At 38.8% G+C, this 17,492-nt stretch overlaps 1 protein-coding gene across 12 annotated transcripts in view; it reads left to right on the top strand.

The window, feature by feature from the left end:
* The window catches only part of abi2a (abl-interactor 2a), a 53,037-nt gene that overhangs the window by 24,450 nt on the left and 11,095 nt on the right, over nucleotides 1–17,492 (top strand). For 2 of the 12 annotated variants that reach the window (XM_055216533.2, XM_055216529.2), the window contains exons 2-8: nucleotides 6,544–6,711; nucleotides 8,961–9,137; nucleotides 9,311–9,328; nucleotides 9,827–9,924; nucleotides 12,481–12,630; nucleotides 15,385–15,506; nucleotides 15,963–16,202. In XM_055216533.2, coding sequence (XP_055072508.1) covers nucleotides 6,544–6,711; nucleotides 8,961–9,137; nucleotides 9,311–9,328; nucleotides 9,827–9,924; nucleotides 12,481–12,630; nucleotides 15,385–15,506; nucleotides 15,963–16,202 — 973 coding nt within the window. The remainder of the gene's footprint in view (nucleotides 1–6,543; nucleotides 6,712–8,960; nucleotides 9,138–9,310; nucleotides 9,329–9,826; nucleotides 9,925–12,480; nucleotides 12,631–15,384; nucleotides 15,507–15,962; nucleotides 16,203–17,492) is intronic. The other 10 variants (XM_055216534.2, XM_055216538.2, XM_055216537.2 and 7 more) reach the window with 7 other exon arrangements.

Raw genomic sequence — 17,492 nt, 5'->3', positions numbered from 1 at the left:
CCCTGACTGCGAACAACAACAACATGAAAGCTCAAATAAAAACAACAAACTGTTCTCAGACTTTGTCTCATTATATGTTTATGTGTTGCTAAGGGTGTTGCTAAGGGCGCAGTGATATTAAATAGAACCGTTGGGTGAAGCGGTCATAGCAGTGTTTTATCATGAATAAAGCACACCTATTGACCAATCAGAATCAAGAATTGGAACCAACCGTTTTATAATGAACTATAATGTACACATAAAGAATATCGGCCGATATATCGTTATCGGCCTTTTTTTACTCCCTAATATCTGTATCGGCATCGGCCCGAAAAAACGCATATCGGTCGGGCTCTACCTTATTGCTTTTATAAAACGGTTACAACACAATATTAAAGTAAAAAAATATTAGTGCAACTTTCATGAAGTTAAATTAATAAAAGCATTCCTTCCGCTAGAAAAAATAGTCCCTGACTGCGAACAACAACAACATGAAAGCTCAAATAAAAACAACAAACTGTTCTCAGACTTTGTCTCATTATATGTTTATGTGTTGCTAAGGGTGTTGCTAAGGGCGCAGTGATATTAAATAGAACCGTTGGGTGAAGCGGTCATAGCAGTGTTTTATCATGAATAAAGCACACCTATTGACCAATCAGAATCAAGAATTGGAACCAACCGTTTTATAATGAACTATAATGTACACATAAAGAATATCGGCCGATATATCGTTATCTGTCTTTTTTTACTCCCTAATATCTGTATCGGCATCGGCCCGAAAAAACGCATATCGGTCGGGCTCTACCTTATTGCTTTTATAAAACGGTTACAACACAATATTAAAGTAAAAAAAATATTAGTGCAACTTTCATGAAGTTAAATTAATAAAAGCATTCCTTCCGCTAGAAAAAATAGTCCCTGACTGCGAACAACAACAACATGAAAGCTCAAATAAAAACAACAAACTGTTCTCAGACTTTGTCTCATTATATGTTTATGTGTTGCTAAGGGTGTTGCTAAGGGCGCAGTGATATTAAATAGAACCGTTGGGTGAAGCGGTCATAGCAGTGTTTTATCATGAATAAAGCACACCTATTGACCAATCAGAATCAAGAATTGGAACCAACCGTTTTATAATGAACTATAATGTACACATAAAGAATATCGGCCGATATATCGTTATCGGTCTTTTTTTACTCCCTAATATCTGTATCGGCATCGGCCCGAAAAAACGCATATCGGTCGGGCTCTAGTTGTGTGTGCTGAAAAGCTGTGATGTCTGTGCATTTTCATTAGCAACAAAAGTGTTGGTAGCATCCCTTGTTCTGCCCACCTGTTCATTTTCACAGTGTATTATTATATAGAGTAATTTTCTCAAAGATTCAGAGCGTGTCCTTCTGTGGTCAGTCATTACTGGACTCAGCACCATGTAATTACACACAGATCTTGAAAGGGAGAGATACACTTACACCGTGTGTCTATGAGTTGGTTGGGCAGTAAATCACCCCTATACCTGCTTCTCCATTGTATTGTTCTCATTTTACAAAAGGATCTCAGACAATGCTGTGATCATTCAGAGCAGGACTTCACCTCCCCTGTGGGTGTTATTGTTAGACTGCACCTGGTCTTAAAACTGACCTTTTCTTAAATAATTCCCTTACTTGCTCTAACAACTGTTTTGCTGTGCTTTGGTTGTAAATTAAAAAATGGTAGTTATTTTTATGTATGTTCCTTATATAGCCCATGTTAAGTAATGTTTGTCTTTTTAAACTAGAATGAGAGTCACTAATAAGCCGATAGAAAATATCTATCCACGATAGTGAGACATATGGCCGAAAGTGAGCCTTCATGACGATAGTTGGCATTAGGGGTGGAACGATACATGTATTCGTTTCGAACCGAATCGGTACGGGGGTCACGGTTCGGTGCGTGAATTTAAACGGAGAATACACGGTATGAAAAAAAAACTTGCGTGCAAAATAATTAATGTAATGCGGAACTTCTGTTAGATCCGCGGGTTCTTTATGGACAGCTAATCTGTTGCCCCGCTTTAGCTCTGAAGCTCTGATTGGCGCCGATGCAGCCGAGCTCCGCCTATGTATGCGCTCTATCAGAGCCCGTCTACATTCTGGCACTCTGCAGTTTTTTGTAGGGTCCGCCGGTCCAGTCAGTTTAGTGAGCAGCGAGAGGATGGCAAGTGGTGTTCCACAAGAGTTTGACGCTCCGCCAGCCTCTTTAAGATCGCATGTTTGGCAAAACTCGAGTTTTCCAGTCAGTTACAATAGTACAGGCGATAGAGTGGTGGAAAAGACGAGGACTTTGCGTCGGCGTTGTTCAGCAGTTGTTAGGTATGTGAGTGGAAATACATCTAATCAGGGCTCTCAAGCCTCACGCATTCACCTTGACACACACGCATTTCAGTCAGTTCACACGACTTTGAATTTCTCACGCTGAGAAGTAGGAGATAAATTGTCCTGCTAATATACAATTAATGGACGAGGCGCAGTTCTGTCGAGTTCAGCTGCTTTTTTAAAGTGTGCTGTGCTCAACTTTACGCAGCGCCATCAGCGTCAGAGTACCGTGAGAAATCTTGCGGAGGAGGCTGATTTCAAATCCCTCTCGCGTTACTCTGACGTCATCCGTTTGTCGTTTCTTGCAGCGCCTCGTGAAGTCGTACACACCTATTAATTCATCCTACAAGCCTATTTTTTGTTCTTTAGTACATTAATATGAAATAAGGCCAAAATGTAATTTTAAAATGTATTTAGGTAACACTTGTAATACATTTGAACCCATATTTGTATGAAAGATGAGTACAAGATTACTTAAAGTGGTATACATTTTTTAAATACAAGATAGTATGTTAAATGCATTTCAGTTCATATTCATGACATCTCAAAATAACACTAATAAGGACACCTATGTTTTTAAGATTATCTTAAGTACTAAAAAAATGCCTTCTTCATTTTTGTTTTGCTTTTCCCTCAATTGTACCAAAAGTGAATCGAACTGTGGCGCCTGAACCGAGGTACGAACCGAACCGGGACTTCTGTGTACCGTTCCACCCCTAGTTGGCATGTTTGCCCATTATAGTTTTAAACTATTATTATGCTATTTTTATTATTATCATAGATTAAGATTAACATTTCGCATAACTCGCACTTGTTGCGACACCAACGCGCATTGTGTGCTTTTCCTCACATGGGAGAACTTGTGGGCTTCTTGCGCGAGAGAGCTCGGACTCTTCCTCGCACCTGAGCTTGTAATGTGCGCGGCCCTGACATTTTCTTTGAGATGTTGTTCGGCGCTCAGGGATTTAAAACCAGTAACCCCCCAGTCACATTAGCTACAAAAGACAGAGACAGAGCGACAGGCTACCATTCATTTTCAATGGGACTGGCCATTTGCCAGCGACGAGCGATGAGCTCGCTGCTGCGCGGGCAAGGTGGTGCCAAAATAGACAAGCAGGCTATTTTATGCAAATGCTGAGCGATGCGACAAAGCGACTGCCAATCTTAGTGAAGGAGCAGCGTGACGTAGGTCTGTGGTAGCCTGGTCCAACCAGACTCTCGCACATTCATTTCATTTGTACAGAGAGTCTGGCCACGCTTCATTGCAAAGCGTTACTTCCGTTAAGGAGGGTCCTCTGTTGAAGTTTAAAACTATTGGATCTGCCCAGTCACTCAGGATCTGCCATAACCAATCGCTAACGTGTGGTCGTGACGTATATCATGCGCCGAAACCGGCCGGAAACAACAAGTCAGAATAATCAGACCAACAAAACTTAGCAAACCTGGTTCTTGCTCCAGCTTTAACTTCTGTATATTCGGCAGTTTTGCAACAATGGACCGAATAGATTTTCTCAAGTCTTTCTCCGCTGCCATTACTGAACTACAACTCAAACTGACCCACGACCTCAACGTCATCGTTCTTAGCCACCCCCATCTGTTCGCTGATTGGTCCTGCAGATTTTTGCAGGAGACAACGAAACTCTACAGAGCAGTCCCAGACGCAGTATTGAAGCGAAATGAAAATTAAGCAGAAGCACGTAGAAGGGCGGAGCCAGGCTAGGTCTGTGGCCGAGTCTATGAAAATAATTCAAGATGGCGGAAAAAGCATATTTCTGTATATATCTGATAAGTTTGGCATTTTATCTCATATTTTGTTACTTTTATCGAGAAATACATACTTTTAAATCGAATCCAAAAACATTGTTCTTGTAACTTAACAATACCGCTGAAGTGACCTAAGATAATACTGCTTTTACATATTAGCCAAGGAACGCCCATGTCGCTTGGTGTCGCTCACTTTTGTAGCTAATGTGACTGTAGGGTAACTGAGTTTTTCCCGCTCCCTGGCACGCAAGAAATTTTGGGGGTGCCTGGGCTTTAATGACGTGCTCTGCTAAATTATTGTGATGTTGAACCCCGAACAATTTAATGCAGTACAATCCTGTAATAATCATCTGTTATTATCTGTAGTGACTCACCTGCACAACATACACAAAATATAGCTAATATAGTTCCTAATATGTCTCCTTAAATTCCTTAAATTGCAGCTCTTCTTGTAAAGTTTAGTCAGCGCTTCACTGTGCTGATAATGAAACTGTGCCACCAGAGTGGCATTTGTAACTACAGTTACAGTTTTTGTAAGCATGGGCTACCACAATGGATAAAACAATTTGGAGGGCTACTTTTTGATATAGTCTATTCAAAATGTTTTTGTTTTACGTAAATTTTTTTTATAAATAAATATTAAAAATTGAGGCTTTTAATGAAATGTGCTTTGGCGACTTTGTGCGGGCAACCTGGTGACCACTGATTTTTTTAAATTGGTTTATTAATTCTAATTTTTCATTTTAGTGGGATAACTAACATGTGATTGTTTTGGTAGACCTATACTGATATGTCGGCAGCAACCTTGCTGTCCAGAAATCAAAACATCTAACCAATGATTAATCCTGGTAAAGGGTGGCTTAGGTTCCACTGACCCATGTGGTTTTAGATGAATGTGCGCTGCAGTCATTTTTCATCTACAAATCAGAACAAAGTCAGAAGTATGTGAGGCGTGACTGTTTTCTCCTGGTACTGCACTGGGACAAAGACAGGAATTGTATACACGGACACACACACACATACTCTTTCCCTTTGACAGTTTTGGGATCAAAGCAGGTGTCATGTGACTGCACACAGAAATGCTTAGGTACTGACATTGCACACATTTGACTGCCACATCCAAATGTCTGATAAATAGTCACACAGTTTATTACTGGCCTGTATCCGCTGTGACCATTTCTGGTAAAATCACATTTACAGGGTCATTTGACATTCAACATTATCACAGGATGTGATGGACATTGAATTTTAATATACTTTGTTGCTTTCATAAGTTTGCATATACTGCATTTGAAGACAGCTTTTAGGATTTTAAATAGCCATTGACTTATATCTAAAATATACTGTACTATGTAAGTATGGTTAGACATGACACCTGCAGAGTGTGACCTGTGCTGGCAAATTGAGTCTGAATGAGCAAATGAGACATTTATATTTTGACATTCTCTATTTACATTCTCTATTTAAAAACTTAAACGATGTGTGATTTGTTGGAAATTGACAAAAATGACAGAGCTACACCTGTTTGAAGTTGATATAGTCAGCAAAGTCAATTTTGAGAAAATCGAGTCAAAGAATTTTAAAGGTTCAAAAACAAAATCACTGCATCCATACCTTAAAATCACTGGTAAAACTAATACATTTGCTACACACAGTCAAAAACAATATCTGTAAGGAAAATGTATGTTGAACTTTTTTCTTTCTTTTATTGTTTGATTGACATTGAGACATGCAGATTTAAGATCTACTGGAATGCAAGATCTAATATAATGTTACACATCAGATATTTTCCCCCAAAAGTTAACCAAACATTCACTTAAAACATAACAAAGTTTATCTGCATGAGTTCTTGTCAAAACAGACATTTTTAAAAGTGTTATTCTGTGTATATGTGTATATATCTGGGTCGCTCGCATCTGTGTGGAAGCTTAAGATCTGTCAGTCGGTGCGAGGAAGATTTGTTTTCGAGTCTTGTCACTCTTAATAACTTTTTTAATATTTTAACATCAAGCAAGTCCTGTACTTTATTTGCTAACTTCTGCACATTTTAAACCGAAACCAAAGTGTCAAGTGCATGTGTACGAATGTACGAATAAAGATCATTATAGATGTTTAATAACTATTTAGAGCATTCGGGATCGCTAGACGTAGGCTTAATGTACTTACCTTAATTTCGACCGAAATCGACATCTAGCTCAAAAATAGACTGTGTGCATTTGCCTCATTTTTCAAGCACGGGGCAAATATTTCTGTAAATTACTCTTGCCAATGTTTATTCATTTGGGTAGATGAATTTGTAAACTGGTTACATTAATCACTCTTTAATGGTTACAGTAACCAATATCAATCTTTATCAAATATTTTACTTGGGCATTAAATGTACTTTGCTTGTCATTCCTCTTTTTGGTTTTAATGGTGTTCTGACTTTTATACTTTATTTCTCCATCAGGCTCCAGACAAGCACCTCGCTCTAGAGGAAACCAAAAGTTACACCACTCAGTCCCTGGCCAGTGTTGCCTACCTGATCAACACCCTTGCCAACAATGTGCTCCAAATGCTTGATATCCAGGCGTCCCAGCTACGCCGCATGGAGTCCTCCATCAACCACATCTCTCAGGTAATCTAACACAGTTTCACACCCTCAGCTATATTTACTGAAATTGGTTTGGGGGTGAGTACCAGTCTTGCATTTGTCAGTGTTAAAAAATGTGGATATCATAGTCAAAAGGCTTTTTCCTGCCTATTACCCGTTAACACTTTAGCAAGAGCTTGTCTGGCAGTTACACTTTTATCTCGGGCAACATATTAAATGTATATTTTCTAAAGAGGATTCATTTGATTGATTCTGCAATAAACTACATCCCACATAGAAATAGAGAGGAAATCTGAACTGCAGTTCATCTGCAATGTAACTGCATTTTGTGATGAGACCGTAATGATCTGTGCCAGCAAGAGATACGGCTGAAGGAGCGAGTTAGTCAAGCCTCCTTACAGTATTAATGCTTTGATGTGTTCATGTCTCTAACACACACACACCCCTATGGCTGCACATCTAAACTGTTATATTACACAGTGTTGAGTTTAAATTCTTTGGGACCACACACATTTTTTTAGTGTGAGCAGAATAAATAAGTGTTTAGTATTAATTTATTTAAATGAAAAGTTTAATGATTCAGAAATTATTTATGTTTTCTAACTATGTCTTTTTTTCTAGTAAAGTTTAAATCAAAGACAAATGCTTTGGTTAAAATGTCTCTTAATGCTTTAATTCAAGTTATGAGACAAAAAGGATCCCCGAGTTTCTCTTAAACCCCATTCACACAGACCTTTGGTCCCAGAAAATACCCTTAAAATTGCCAGACAAGCGTCTGTGTGAACACAAACACGTCCCGTAAATCTTCTGGGATCGTTGCCGGAAAGAGGACCTAGTAAGATACACGGAAAACCCTCTGTGTGAACAAGAAGCCGAAACAATGCCGTAATGCGTGTGTCGTAGGGAGGACGCGCGTCATCACAACAAAAGTTATGGTTCAGCTCCTTAAAACGAGAGATAACATGCATATAAACATTCACCACGAGAAATGTTGCAAACTAGATTGAAGCAGTTATCAGGAAATAATAAATGAGACGCATAAACAATGACGCACGTGCCGTAGTGAGGACGCGCGTGTCATGGCAACATAAAGTTGGTTCAACTCTTTAAAATGAGGGATTTACAACATTTACGACGAGAAATGTCAGCAAACTGGACTGAAGCAGATATCAGGTAAGTTAGCTCGTTACTTACTGTGTTGAAACGGAGATCATTCAGTATCATAAAAGAATATCGCGTCATGTGCTCATTTGAGCTTATAATAAACGAAATTGCCCGTGCGTCATCCCAACAAGATATATCGTTCAGCTCCTCAAACTGTGGGTTTTAAATGCATATAAACAATCACGATGAGAAATGTCTGAAAACTGGATTAAAGCAGAGATCAGGAAGCTTGTCAAATATCCACTCTGAAGCTGAGATCATTCACCAGCATAGAAATGTGTGCTCACCCACTCCTTTATAGTCTTATCATAAACAAAAATGCACGCAAGTTGTTTCTGGAGAGAGAAATAATAAATAATATGCAAACTTCAGACGCTGCGTAGAAGAGAGGGCAGTACTGTCAAGAGGTCACGTGTCTTTCAGGGACCTTGCAGATGCCGGCTAATCATGGCAGTGTGAATGAACTAAAAATCTAACGATCCCGGAAAAATCCAGGATGCATTTTCCGGAATGTCTCTGTGAAAAGGGCTTTAGAAAACTTAAATGACCAACAGAGAAAAACACATGGCACTAATATATTATATCTTAAAATATTTAGGTAGGGAGATCTGCATTTATGACTTGCATCAAAACTTACATTTATGCATTTGGCTTTTATCTTAAAGGGACTTACAGTGCATTCAAGCTATTATTTTTATCACGTTTGTTCTCTAGGAATCAAACCCATGATTTTTAGGTAGTGATTTAATTGCTGTCCAAATCCACCGCAAATGTATCTCCATCCAAACGCATGAGTTTTATCGCGGAGGAGGCATGCAAATATACGTTTGCAGACATCCTAATGAGAAACAATTACAGTCCGAACAGGGCCTTAAGAGTTTGTTGCGATCTAAAGTGTCGAACACAGCACTAAGGTCAAGTAAAACTAGCATTGAGATGCAAACTTGATCCAATGATAAGAGTGAGTTATTTGTAATTTTAACAAGCACAGATTTTGGCCTGAATCCTAACTGAAATTATTTATAGATGATATTTAACTTTTTAATGCAAAATTTTGAAAAAAGGTGAATCTCAAACGTTTGTCATGTGTCCATTTCCCATAAATCCAGACAGTGGATATCCATAAAGAAAAAGTGGCACGGCGGGAGATTGGAATCCTCACAACCAATAAGAACACGTCTCGTACCCATAAAATCATTGCTCCAGCAAGTCCAGAAAGGCCTGTGCGCTACATTCGCAAACCACTCGACTACAGCATCCTGGACGATATTGGCCATGGTGTGAAGGTAAGCTCACCTCTGAATCAGTAAAACTGAGATGAGGGGTTTGCATGATGGAGCGAGTTTTCCAACTAACATGGGTTTAAACTAACAAATACCACTTTGTGTCGTGTGTGGGAGATCTGTCACTAACCTCTCTGTGCTCTCACCTCTGTTTACTGCTTCACTCATGGTTTAAGTGGTTGCTTAGGTTCAAGGTAAGAGCATTAAAAGCTGTTTTACAATCAGCTGAGATGAATGGAGAAGGAATAAGGTATGATGAGTCATTTTGGTTTTGAACTTACTGACTGAAAATATTAAAATTCTGTATTTGATTTATTCAACTTTTATGGGTTTTCCTAATCAGCATAGACTATTTTTTTTTTTTAATAATTCATTTTTAGTGTATTTAGGATGATTTATTTAACGTTTAGTTTATCAAGCTTTCGATTAAATAACCATGGGGAAATCACTCCTTGTTTCTTCTTTGATTTTTACAGTATCGCATTTTCATTTTATAGTTGTGGCTTTTAAATGGATGTGCTTGTTCTGTTTTCTTGTTTGTTTTGCTTTGGGTGTTTATTTGTGTGTTCTGTCACTGTTTCAGTGACCCTGATGCCATTTGTCTTATATACCCCTTTTGTGACATTGAGATGTTATTGCTCACAGCTGAAGTCTGTATTTGGAGTTGTTGATTTGTGTTGTAATGGTCACAGGTCAACACTCAGAACATGAAGATGGGCGGCCTGTCTCGCACCACACCTCCCACACAGAAACCACCCAGTCCTCCGATGCCCGGCATAGGCACCATAGGGTATGTATGTGCACTCGACTCGGTAAAGCTTGGACCTTGTGTAGATAAGAATTGCATGCTTGAGTGTTTATTGTTTTTATTAGGTGAATAATTGAATCTCAATTGTGCTGGATACCCATAGATATGTATGGATGCATAGACTTGGCGCTGCACTGCTGCTTCATTTCTAGTGTGTAGCAATGCAGTGTGAATGCTTTAACCTGTTAACATCAATGGCGAAAAAATACATGCTGCAAATGTGCAACTCGCGTATGATTTGTGAAACCATGAACTGTGTCTGGAACTGGCGAATGTCAATGTACCCGGGTTGGAGGCAGGGACTTATTTGCATATTCATATTAGGGATGTTTATTTATGCAATTCCCCATATTTGATGATCATTTAAATGAATGAATGATTAATCAATGACATAATAGTTAACTGTAAAAGGCAAACGCCAGCTTCCTCATGTAAACTAAAAGTTTTTTTTGTCTAAATAACATGCTAGTGTGACTGCAAATTGAGTCGATTTAGTTGGTGTTTTGATTAAACTTAAACCTCTCATAATGAAATAAAATGACTAAAAACACTCTTCGCCTCACATGTGCACTCTGGCAGTCGCATGCAAGTCTGCGTCTGTGTCAGAAAAAAAGTTTCATTATTATAGGTGTAGTTGTTGCTTTCCGGGTCATTGATACACTGTTTGTTGTAATTGTATCCAAGAAACATACGATGGGCACTTTTCCCATCATCCCCTCCAAATTGGACTTGCGGCACACTGTCAGCAGAGATACTTTAGCAACCTTCGGTATACCATTTAGAAATCTGTTGTGGGCATTTAGAGTATGACGACAGTCAGGTACAGTTTACATTGTACAGTTTTTATGCCAGAATTTAAAGGAATAGTCTACTCATTTTCAATATTAAAATATGTTATTACCTTAACTAAGAACTGTTGATACATCTCTCTATCATCTGTGTGCGTGCACGTAAGAGCTGGAGCGCGCTGCGACGCTTCGATAGCATTTAGCTTAGCCCCATTCATTCAATGCTACCATTTAGAGATAAAGTTAGAAGTGACCAAACACATCAACGTTTTTCATATTTAAGACGAGTAGTTATACGAGCAAGTTTGGTGGTACAAAATAAAACGTAGCGCTTTTCTAAGCGGATTTAAAAGAGGAACTATATTGTATGGCGTAATAGCACTTTTGGGAGTACTTCGACTCGGCGCAGTAACACCCTCCCTCTCCCATTGTGAGAGGGAGAAGGGGAGCGGACTTTTCAGGCGAGTCGAAGTACTCCCAAAAGTGCTATTACGCCATAAAATATAGTTCCTCTTTTAAATCCGCTTAGGAAAGCGATACGTTTTATTTTGTACCACCAAACTTGCTCGTATAACTACTCGTCTTAAATAGGAAAAACGTTGATGTGTTTGGTCCCTTCTAACTTTATCTCTAAATGGTACAATTGAATGAATGGGGCTAAGCTAAATGCTATCGAAGCGTCGCAGCGCGCTCCAGCGCTTACGTGCACGCACACAGATGATAGAGGGATGTATCAACAATTCTTAGTTAAGGTAATAACATATTTTAATATTGAAAATGAGTAGACTATTCCTTTAAGATTACATTTAATATGTTCAATAAAAACGGCCTCTGGTCTCCTTCCCTGTATATGGCAGCGTTACGCGTTTTTATGCCAAGTTGCAGGCTTGCCTAAGGGGCTTTGCTTTCAGTAACGTATTTGCATTTTCTGTATCGGACCCTACACTCTAAAAACAAACGGTGCTATATAGCACCAAAAGTGGTTCTTTGCTCGTAATCATAGAAGAACCGTTTTTGGTGCCATGTAGCACCGGTGAAGCACCTATGTAGAACCACATAGTGCTATGTAGAACCATATGTGGTGCTATATGGCCCCTATTTGGGTCTACACAGGTGCTTCACTGGTGCTTCGCCGGTGCTGTATGGCACTAAAAACGATTCTTCTATGATTACGAGCAAAGAACCACTTTTGGTGCTATATAGCACCGTTTGTTTTTAGAGTGTATCAGAGCCACTGCGGATGCCATTTTGTGCAGCTTCGCATTGGCAGCCAGCTGCGTCTCCGATGACGTTAAAAAGCACAGGTGCTTGGCATCCAGGATCGTCGTGATCATGGCTAGTTTAACTCCTGCGTGCTCGCTTCGGTTTTTCTACTTCTGTATGTGTTTTGCGAAGGCGCCGCATGACCTTGCTGTTTCGACCATCCACAAGTTTTATCGATTTAGTTATTATTTGCAATTAATCGACTAACGATTAATTGTTAGCATCCCTAATTCATATCTATGGTCTGAGCTGGTGTGATTGAGTATAGTGCATGAGACAAGGGTTACATCCAATCAATTTTAAGGCATGAAGAAATTATCACAGGAAGAAAAGCATTCACATATGCCGTTTTGATGCTCAATAATGAGTTTCAAGGGATAAAATTATCAACTACAGGGGGACTTTAAGCACGATTTTGAGAATTAATGTTAATAGGAAAGTAAAAAATGCATTCTTTATAGATAACATATGCTGTTGTTTCTGACAGGAGACACTCCCCTTACAGAACACTTGAACCAGTTCGTCCTCCTGTGGTACCTAATGACTACGTCTCAAGCCCCACACGCAATATGGCACCCCTACTGCAGCAGAGTCCCATACGCACGGCATCTGTCAATCAGAGGAACCGCACGTACAGGTGCCATTACCCATTTTTTCACCTCTCTTACTGCAGATCTCATCTCTCTTTACTTCAGCTATTCATGTGTTTGTATCTTTGAATTGACATATTGACTGTATACTTGTAATATGCCCATTTGGTTGATATTAATTTGTACAGGGCTTTAGCACAAAATCCAAGCCAATTAGAATTTTAAAAGGTGCTTTCGAACAGAATCCAGACTCCTTATAGCACTTGAAGAGGACTACAACAAGCATTACTGATTGCCAGCACAATTGCATAATCTGAAACCTTGGCAACCAGTTGCGAGTGACGTTAGCAGGGTTCATTCAAACCAAGTGCAATCATTGAGAATATTGACACCTCAAGATGCTTTTATCGAGTGAAAAACGTCCCTGTAATGTCTCCCATCTCAGACTGACTGTTTTACAAGAAAAAAATCTGCAGTGAATGCATGTCTTCCACTTTAAAATTTATTTTCTTTAAAGCTCAGTCCTTTCCAACTGTGCCTGACGTTATGTAACAGCTCGGTGCCATCTGTGAGGATGTGTTTCAAAGGCATACTTTGTCCAAAAATGAAAAGGCTTTTAAATTGATTTAAAGTATAAAAGGTAAAAGTATAAAAAAAAATAATGGTAACACTTTACAATAAGGTTGTATTTGTTAACAATTTAAGTGAACTAACAATGAACAATACTTCTAGCTAAATACTTGAAGCATTTATTGATGTTAACTCTTGTTAATTTTAGCATTTACGAATACAAAACTAACATTAACAAGAATTAATACATGCTGAAAAAAGAATTAACATTGTTTGTTCATGTTAGTTTAGTTAATGCATTTACTAATGTTATATAATACAAGCTTATTGTTAAAATAATTGTACATAATAAAGTTATGTAAAAAAAATATTTTTTCACAGTTCAGAGGGCACAGGTATTTTATCATACTGGAAATTTTTACCTTGATATTTATTTAAAGGGGCCATGGCATGAAAATCTGACTTTTTCCATGCTATGATTGGGTCCCCAGTGCTTCTATACACCTACAAAATTTGATAAAGATCAACCCAGTAACTTAGTTTTGGTAAACCATTCTCTACAAGGACATCAGCTCATTTACATTTTAAAGGACACACCCAAAACGGCACATTTTTGCACACACCTATAAAGTGGCAATTTTAACATGCTATAATAAATTATTTATATGGTATTTTGAGCTAAAACTTCACACATGTGCTCTGGGGACACCAAAGATTTATTCGACATCTTAAAAAATTTAACTCGTGCAATTCATATTTTCAGTTGAGGACTTTCTTTTCCAGTTAAAGTTTATATAAATTGAGAAATGTTGTTCAGTTACTCATTAGTTTAGGTTTTGACTGTGTCGAACATCTTGCTTTGTGATTCCAGAATTTTTCATTGGCAGGGAAAGAATTAAACAGTTGCATTGACAAGTTATCTCACGCTTCTCTGCCAATGACATTTTTTCAGCAATCCGTATTTCTGCTATTATCCACCAGGTGGCGCTCTTACCCAACATATAAATATCGGAAGTATTCCCATAGGGCGAACAGTTCAAACGCTGTGTATGTTTTGATAATCGCTCCAAATCTGATCTCTATCAAAAGTCCTTCAAAAAATTTTGAGCAAAAAAGTGAGAATTACATTTTTGTGAAGAACCCTACCCATATTTGAGAGGTGATAAAAGAGAAAAAATAAAGGTAGGATGAAACGTTTTTTTTTTTTTTTTTAAAGCAGTGGTCTGTTCTGTCATTTGATATATTGTATGTTTTTATATCTAAAAAAGAAAATTTTCTGAAAGGCATTAAACTTTTGTGAAAATTAAAAAAATGCTGGCGCTGTCGGGGGAACAGTTCAATCGCTCCATCTAAACTTTTTTAAATGCTTGAGCTTTATATCTGCCTGACATTGCTGTCTCACTTTCTCTTTTCCATCTCTCTTGTATAAAGGTTTAAAGTGTCTTGCTTAAAAAACATTCTCATTGCAGATCGACTTTTTGCTCTTTCTTTTTTCTCATGCTGTCATGATTTTATGTGTTCAATAAGCAGTGTTGCTTTATGCTTTTACTAGAGTGTAAGCTGAGTTAATGTGTTACTAACAGTCGACAAAGAGTACATGTGGCTTAATGACTGTCTGATATCGATTCTGAAGCACGAAGGCAATATTATGCACAGCTCTTTTATGTATTATGGCTCTTTGATCCTTATCAATCTAAAAAAAAGTCATTTATAACATGCATTTGAAAAAGCAACACTTGTCAAACATAATCATTATAAATATTCTTTATTATCATAGATATACCTGAAAAGGTTTGTTAACAGCTCATAAATAAAATTCATTGAGAAGCATAGCAAGCAGAATCGCACAATTTATCATCCCAGGCTATGCTTTATCTGCAGATCACTGGTTTCTAGTATTAATCTCTTTACTTGTTGTTTAAAAGATATTGCAAAGCTACAGCATCCACCATGAATGCACACTGTCTGTGCTGCTGCTATTTTTTAGTCAGAATGTATCATATTGTTGATCTGACTGATTGACTGATTGTGTTTTTGAAACTTAAATATGGTCTGTATCACTTGCATGGAGACCCACATAATGTGGGTTAGCTTCCAAATGCAAATGCCACACCTAAAATCAACTCCAGACCAACTATATATATATGTATAATGATTTGGCATATGTTAATTTTTTTGTATGTAAGATGCATGTACATGTGTAATGTGTGACCTGTAGTGTATGTGTACAGCAGTAGCAGCAGTGGAGGAAGTCATCCCAGCAGTCACAGCAGTAGTCGTGAAAACAGTGGTAGTGGCAGTGTGGGAGTCCCAATCGCCGTACCTACACCCTCACCACCCAGCGCATTCCCAGGTAACTTCATCTCAGACTTCACTGAAGGGACACTTACTGCGCACACTGCCTATGACATACTCAACATGTTTGCTATAAACCCTTAAAATCATTAAACACCGTTCAAACAGCAGGACGGTTCATCCAAAAGTGATATTCAAGGATAATCAAACCTAGGTCTTGACAAGTGAAATGTATAGGAGTGCATTTCTTATATTTTTAGTCTGTTCGTCTTTCGTGCAAGAATGTTGTAGGAACTACTTCACCATGATTTCCAGAATGAACCAAAAAACTAAGGCAACTTTACTAAATGAATATGCATTACAAGTATATTTTAAGCATATGATCGATCATCTAACAGCTCTCTGAGACTAATGCATAATTTCTTCTTGTTATGCTCTCTCATTAGACCATTTAACCAAAATGCAAAACCGTTCCTCAATTGGCACCTACCTCTCTTCTCTTTTTACCCTCAAGCTGCCAGTGCTGGTCTCGCCAGCACACCCTTAGCTACACCTAACTCCACCCAGCCTTCTGTCACTTCCTCTAATCTAACCCTCACCCAACCCTCGACTAACCCACCCGAGTCTCTCCCCACTCACCCTGTCACCACTGAAAGCTCTCTGGCTACGGGTAAGGGCTCTCCACCCTCCCAACCACCCCTCAGTCCAGCTGCAGATATTGTTGCACCAGTCACCAACACCAGCCCTGTTACAGGTAAGTCTCCCACTCGCCTGCCTGTGTCTACGGTCCACTGGTCCTGCTTTTCACCCTCACTGTGCCATTTTATCACCCACTTCCTTAACCTATAACCCACTGAAACATCAAGTTGCTCTGTGGTGATGTTTTGGTCCTGTTCATGCTGTTTTCTTATTGGTCTCAAGCTGCTTTCACATTATATGAGTTTAATTCCTCCCTCAAAACTAAAATGATATATTTGGGTCAATATAAAAACCAGCAGTGTCACTTGTTTATGGCTGCAAAAGGGCACTCAAGATATTTCAAAAGATGTGAATAATGTGAGCTGTTTGGCAGCTTCTGCAGAGACGAGCAGCAATGAGAAATGTTTTATGTAAATCATATTTGTTGTCAAACAATATATGTTTTTTAGAGGCTGGGGCCAAAACACATTTTGAGATGCAGGGTGGCAGACTGCTAGCATTTTCCAGACTATTTTTATCCATCGATAGGGTTGGTAATCTAATTTCGATTCCAATTCTGGAATCAGATGCATAAGAAAGGAATCAGATCCTTGTTATAAAATAACAATTTCGATTACACTTAACGATTTCGGACCGCACGGTCACATAATTTTCACGTCATCTGCCAAGACCTGAGTCACCTGATCTATAGCCATCTGCGCAGGACCTTCTGCTTGAATACTTAAAGTCAGTTTGCCGGAGGACCGTGGTGAGAAGCGCTCTAAAGTGTGCCAGCATTTTGCAAAATCACACTGTAATTATTTTGACAAACTATTATGTTGGGTGTCACCAGCAATATGGCAAAATATCTGCGGTTTGTTCATCGTATTGAATTAAAAGAGTGCACCCTGTTTGGTTTGTTGCGCATCCCGAGTGCCGACTCTGCCGAGTGCTCTTCATTACCAGCCGCCAACAGTAGGAAGGCTCACACAAGAAGTGTGACAGATTGATCACAACGTTTATTGATCAAAACGTGCATGCATTTTCTGTTGTTGAGTCTCCATCACTTAGGTAGGTGTTACGTTACGAGGGAATATTATTTAAGGGTGTTTTCAGACCTGAGCCTTTGTTTCGGAACCTGGTGCGTTTTCTCCATTGATTAGGTTTGTTTAGGCATATATGTGAACATGGCAATCGTGCTCGGATCCGCACCAAAAAAAATTATGATCCGAGACCCAGCTTTGGGACCCAGCTGAAGACTTGGTCCCGGTCCGGTTAAAAACAAACTCTGGTATGGTTCGTTTAAGGTGTGAACATGTACCGACTAGTACGTTCGCTCCAAATTAGGGTTGTGACAATTAATCGG

The sequence above is a fragment of the Misgurnus anguillicaudatus genome, chromosome 17 (genome assembly GCF_027580225.2).
Source record: "Misgurnus anguillicaudatus chromosome 17, ASM2758022v2, whole genome shotgun sequence".
Classification (NCBI taxonomy): domain Eukaryota; kingdom Metazoa; phylum Chordata; class Actinopteri; order Cypriniformes; family Cobitidae; genus Misgurnus; species Misgurnus anguillicaudatus.
This window is presented reverse-complemented; position numbering and strand designations above follow the sequence as displayed.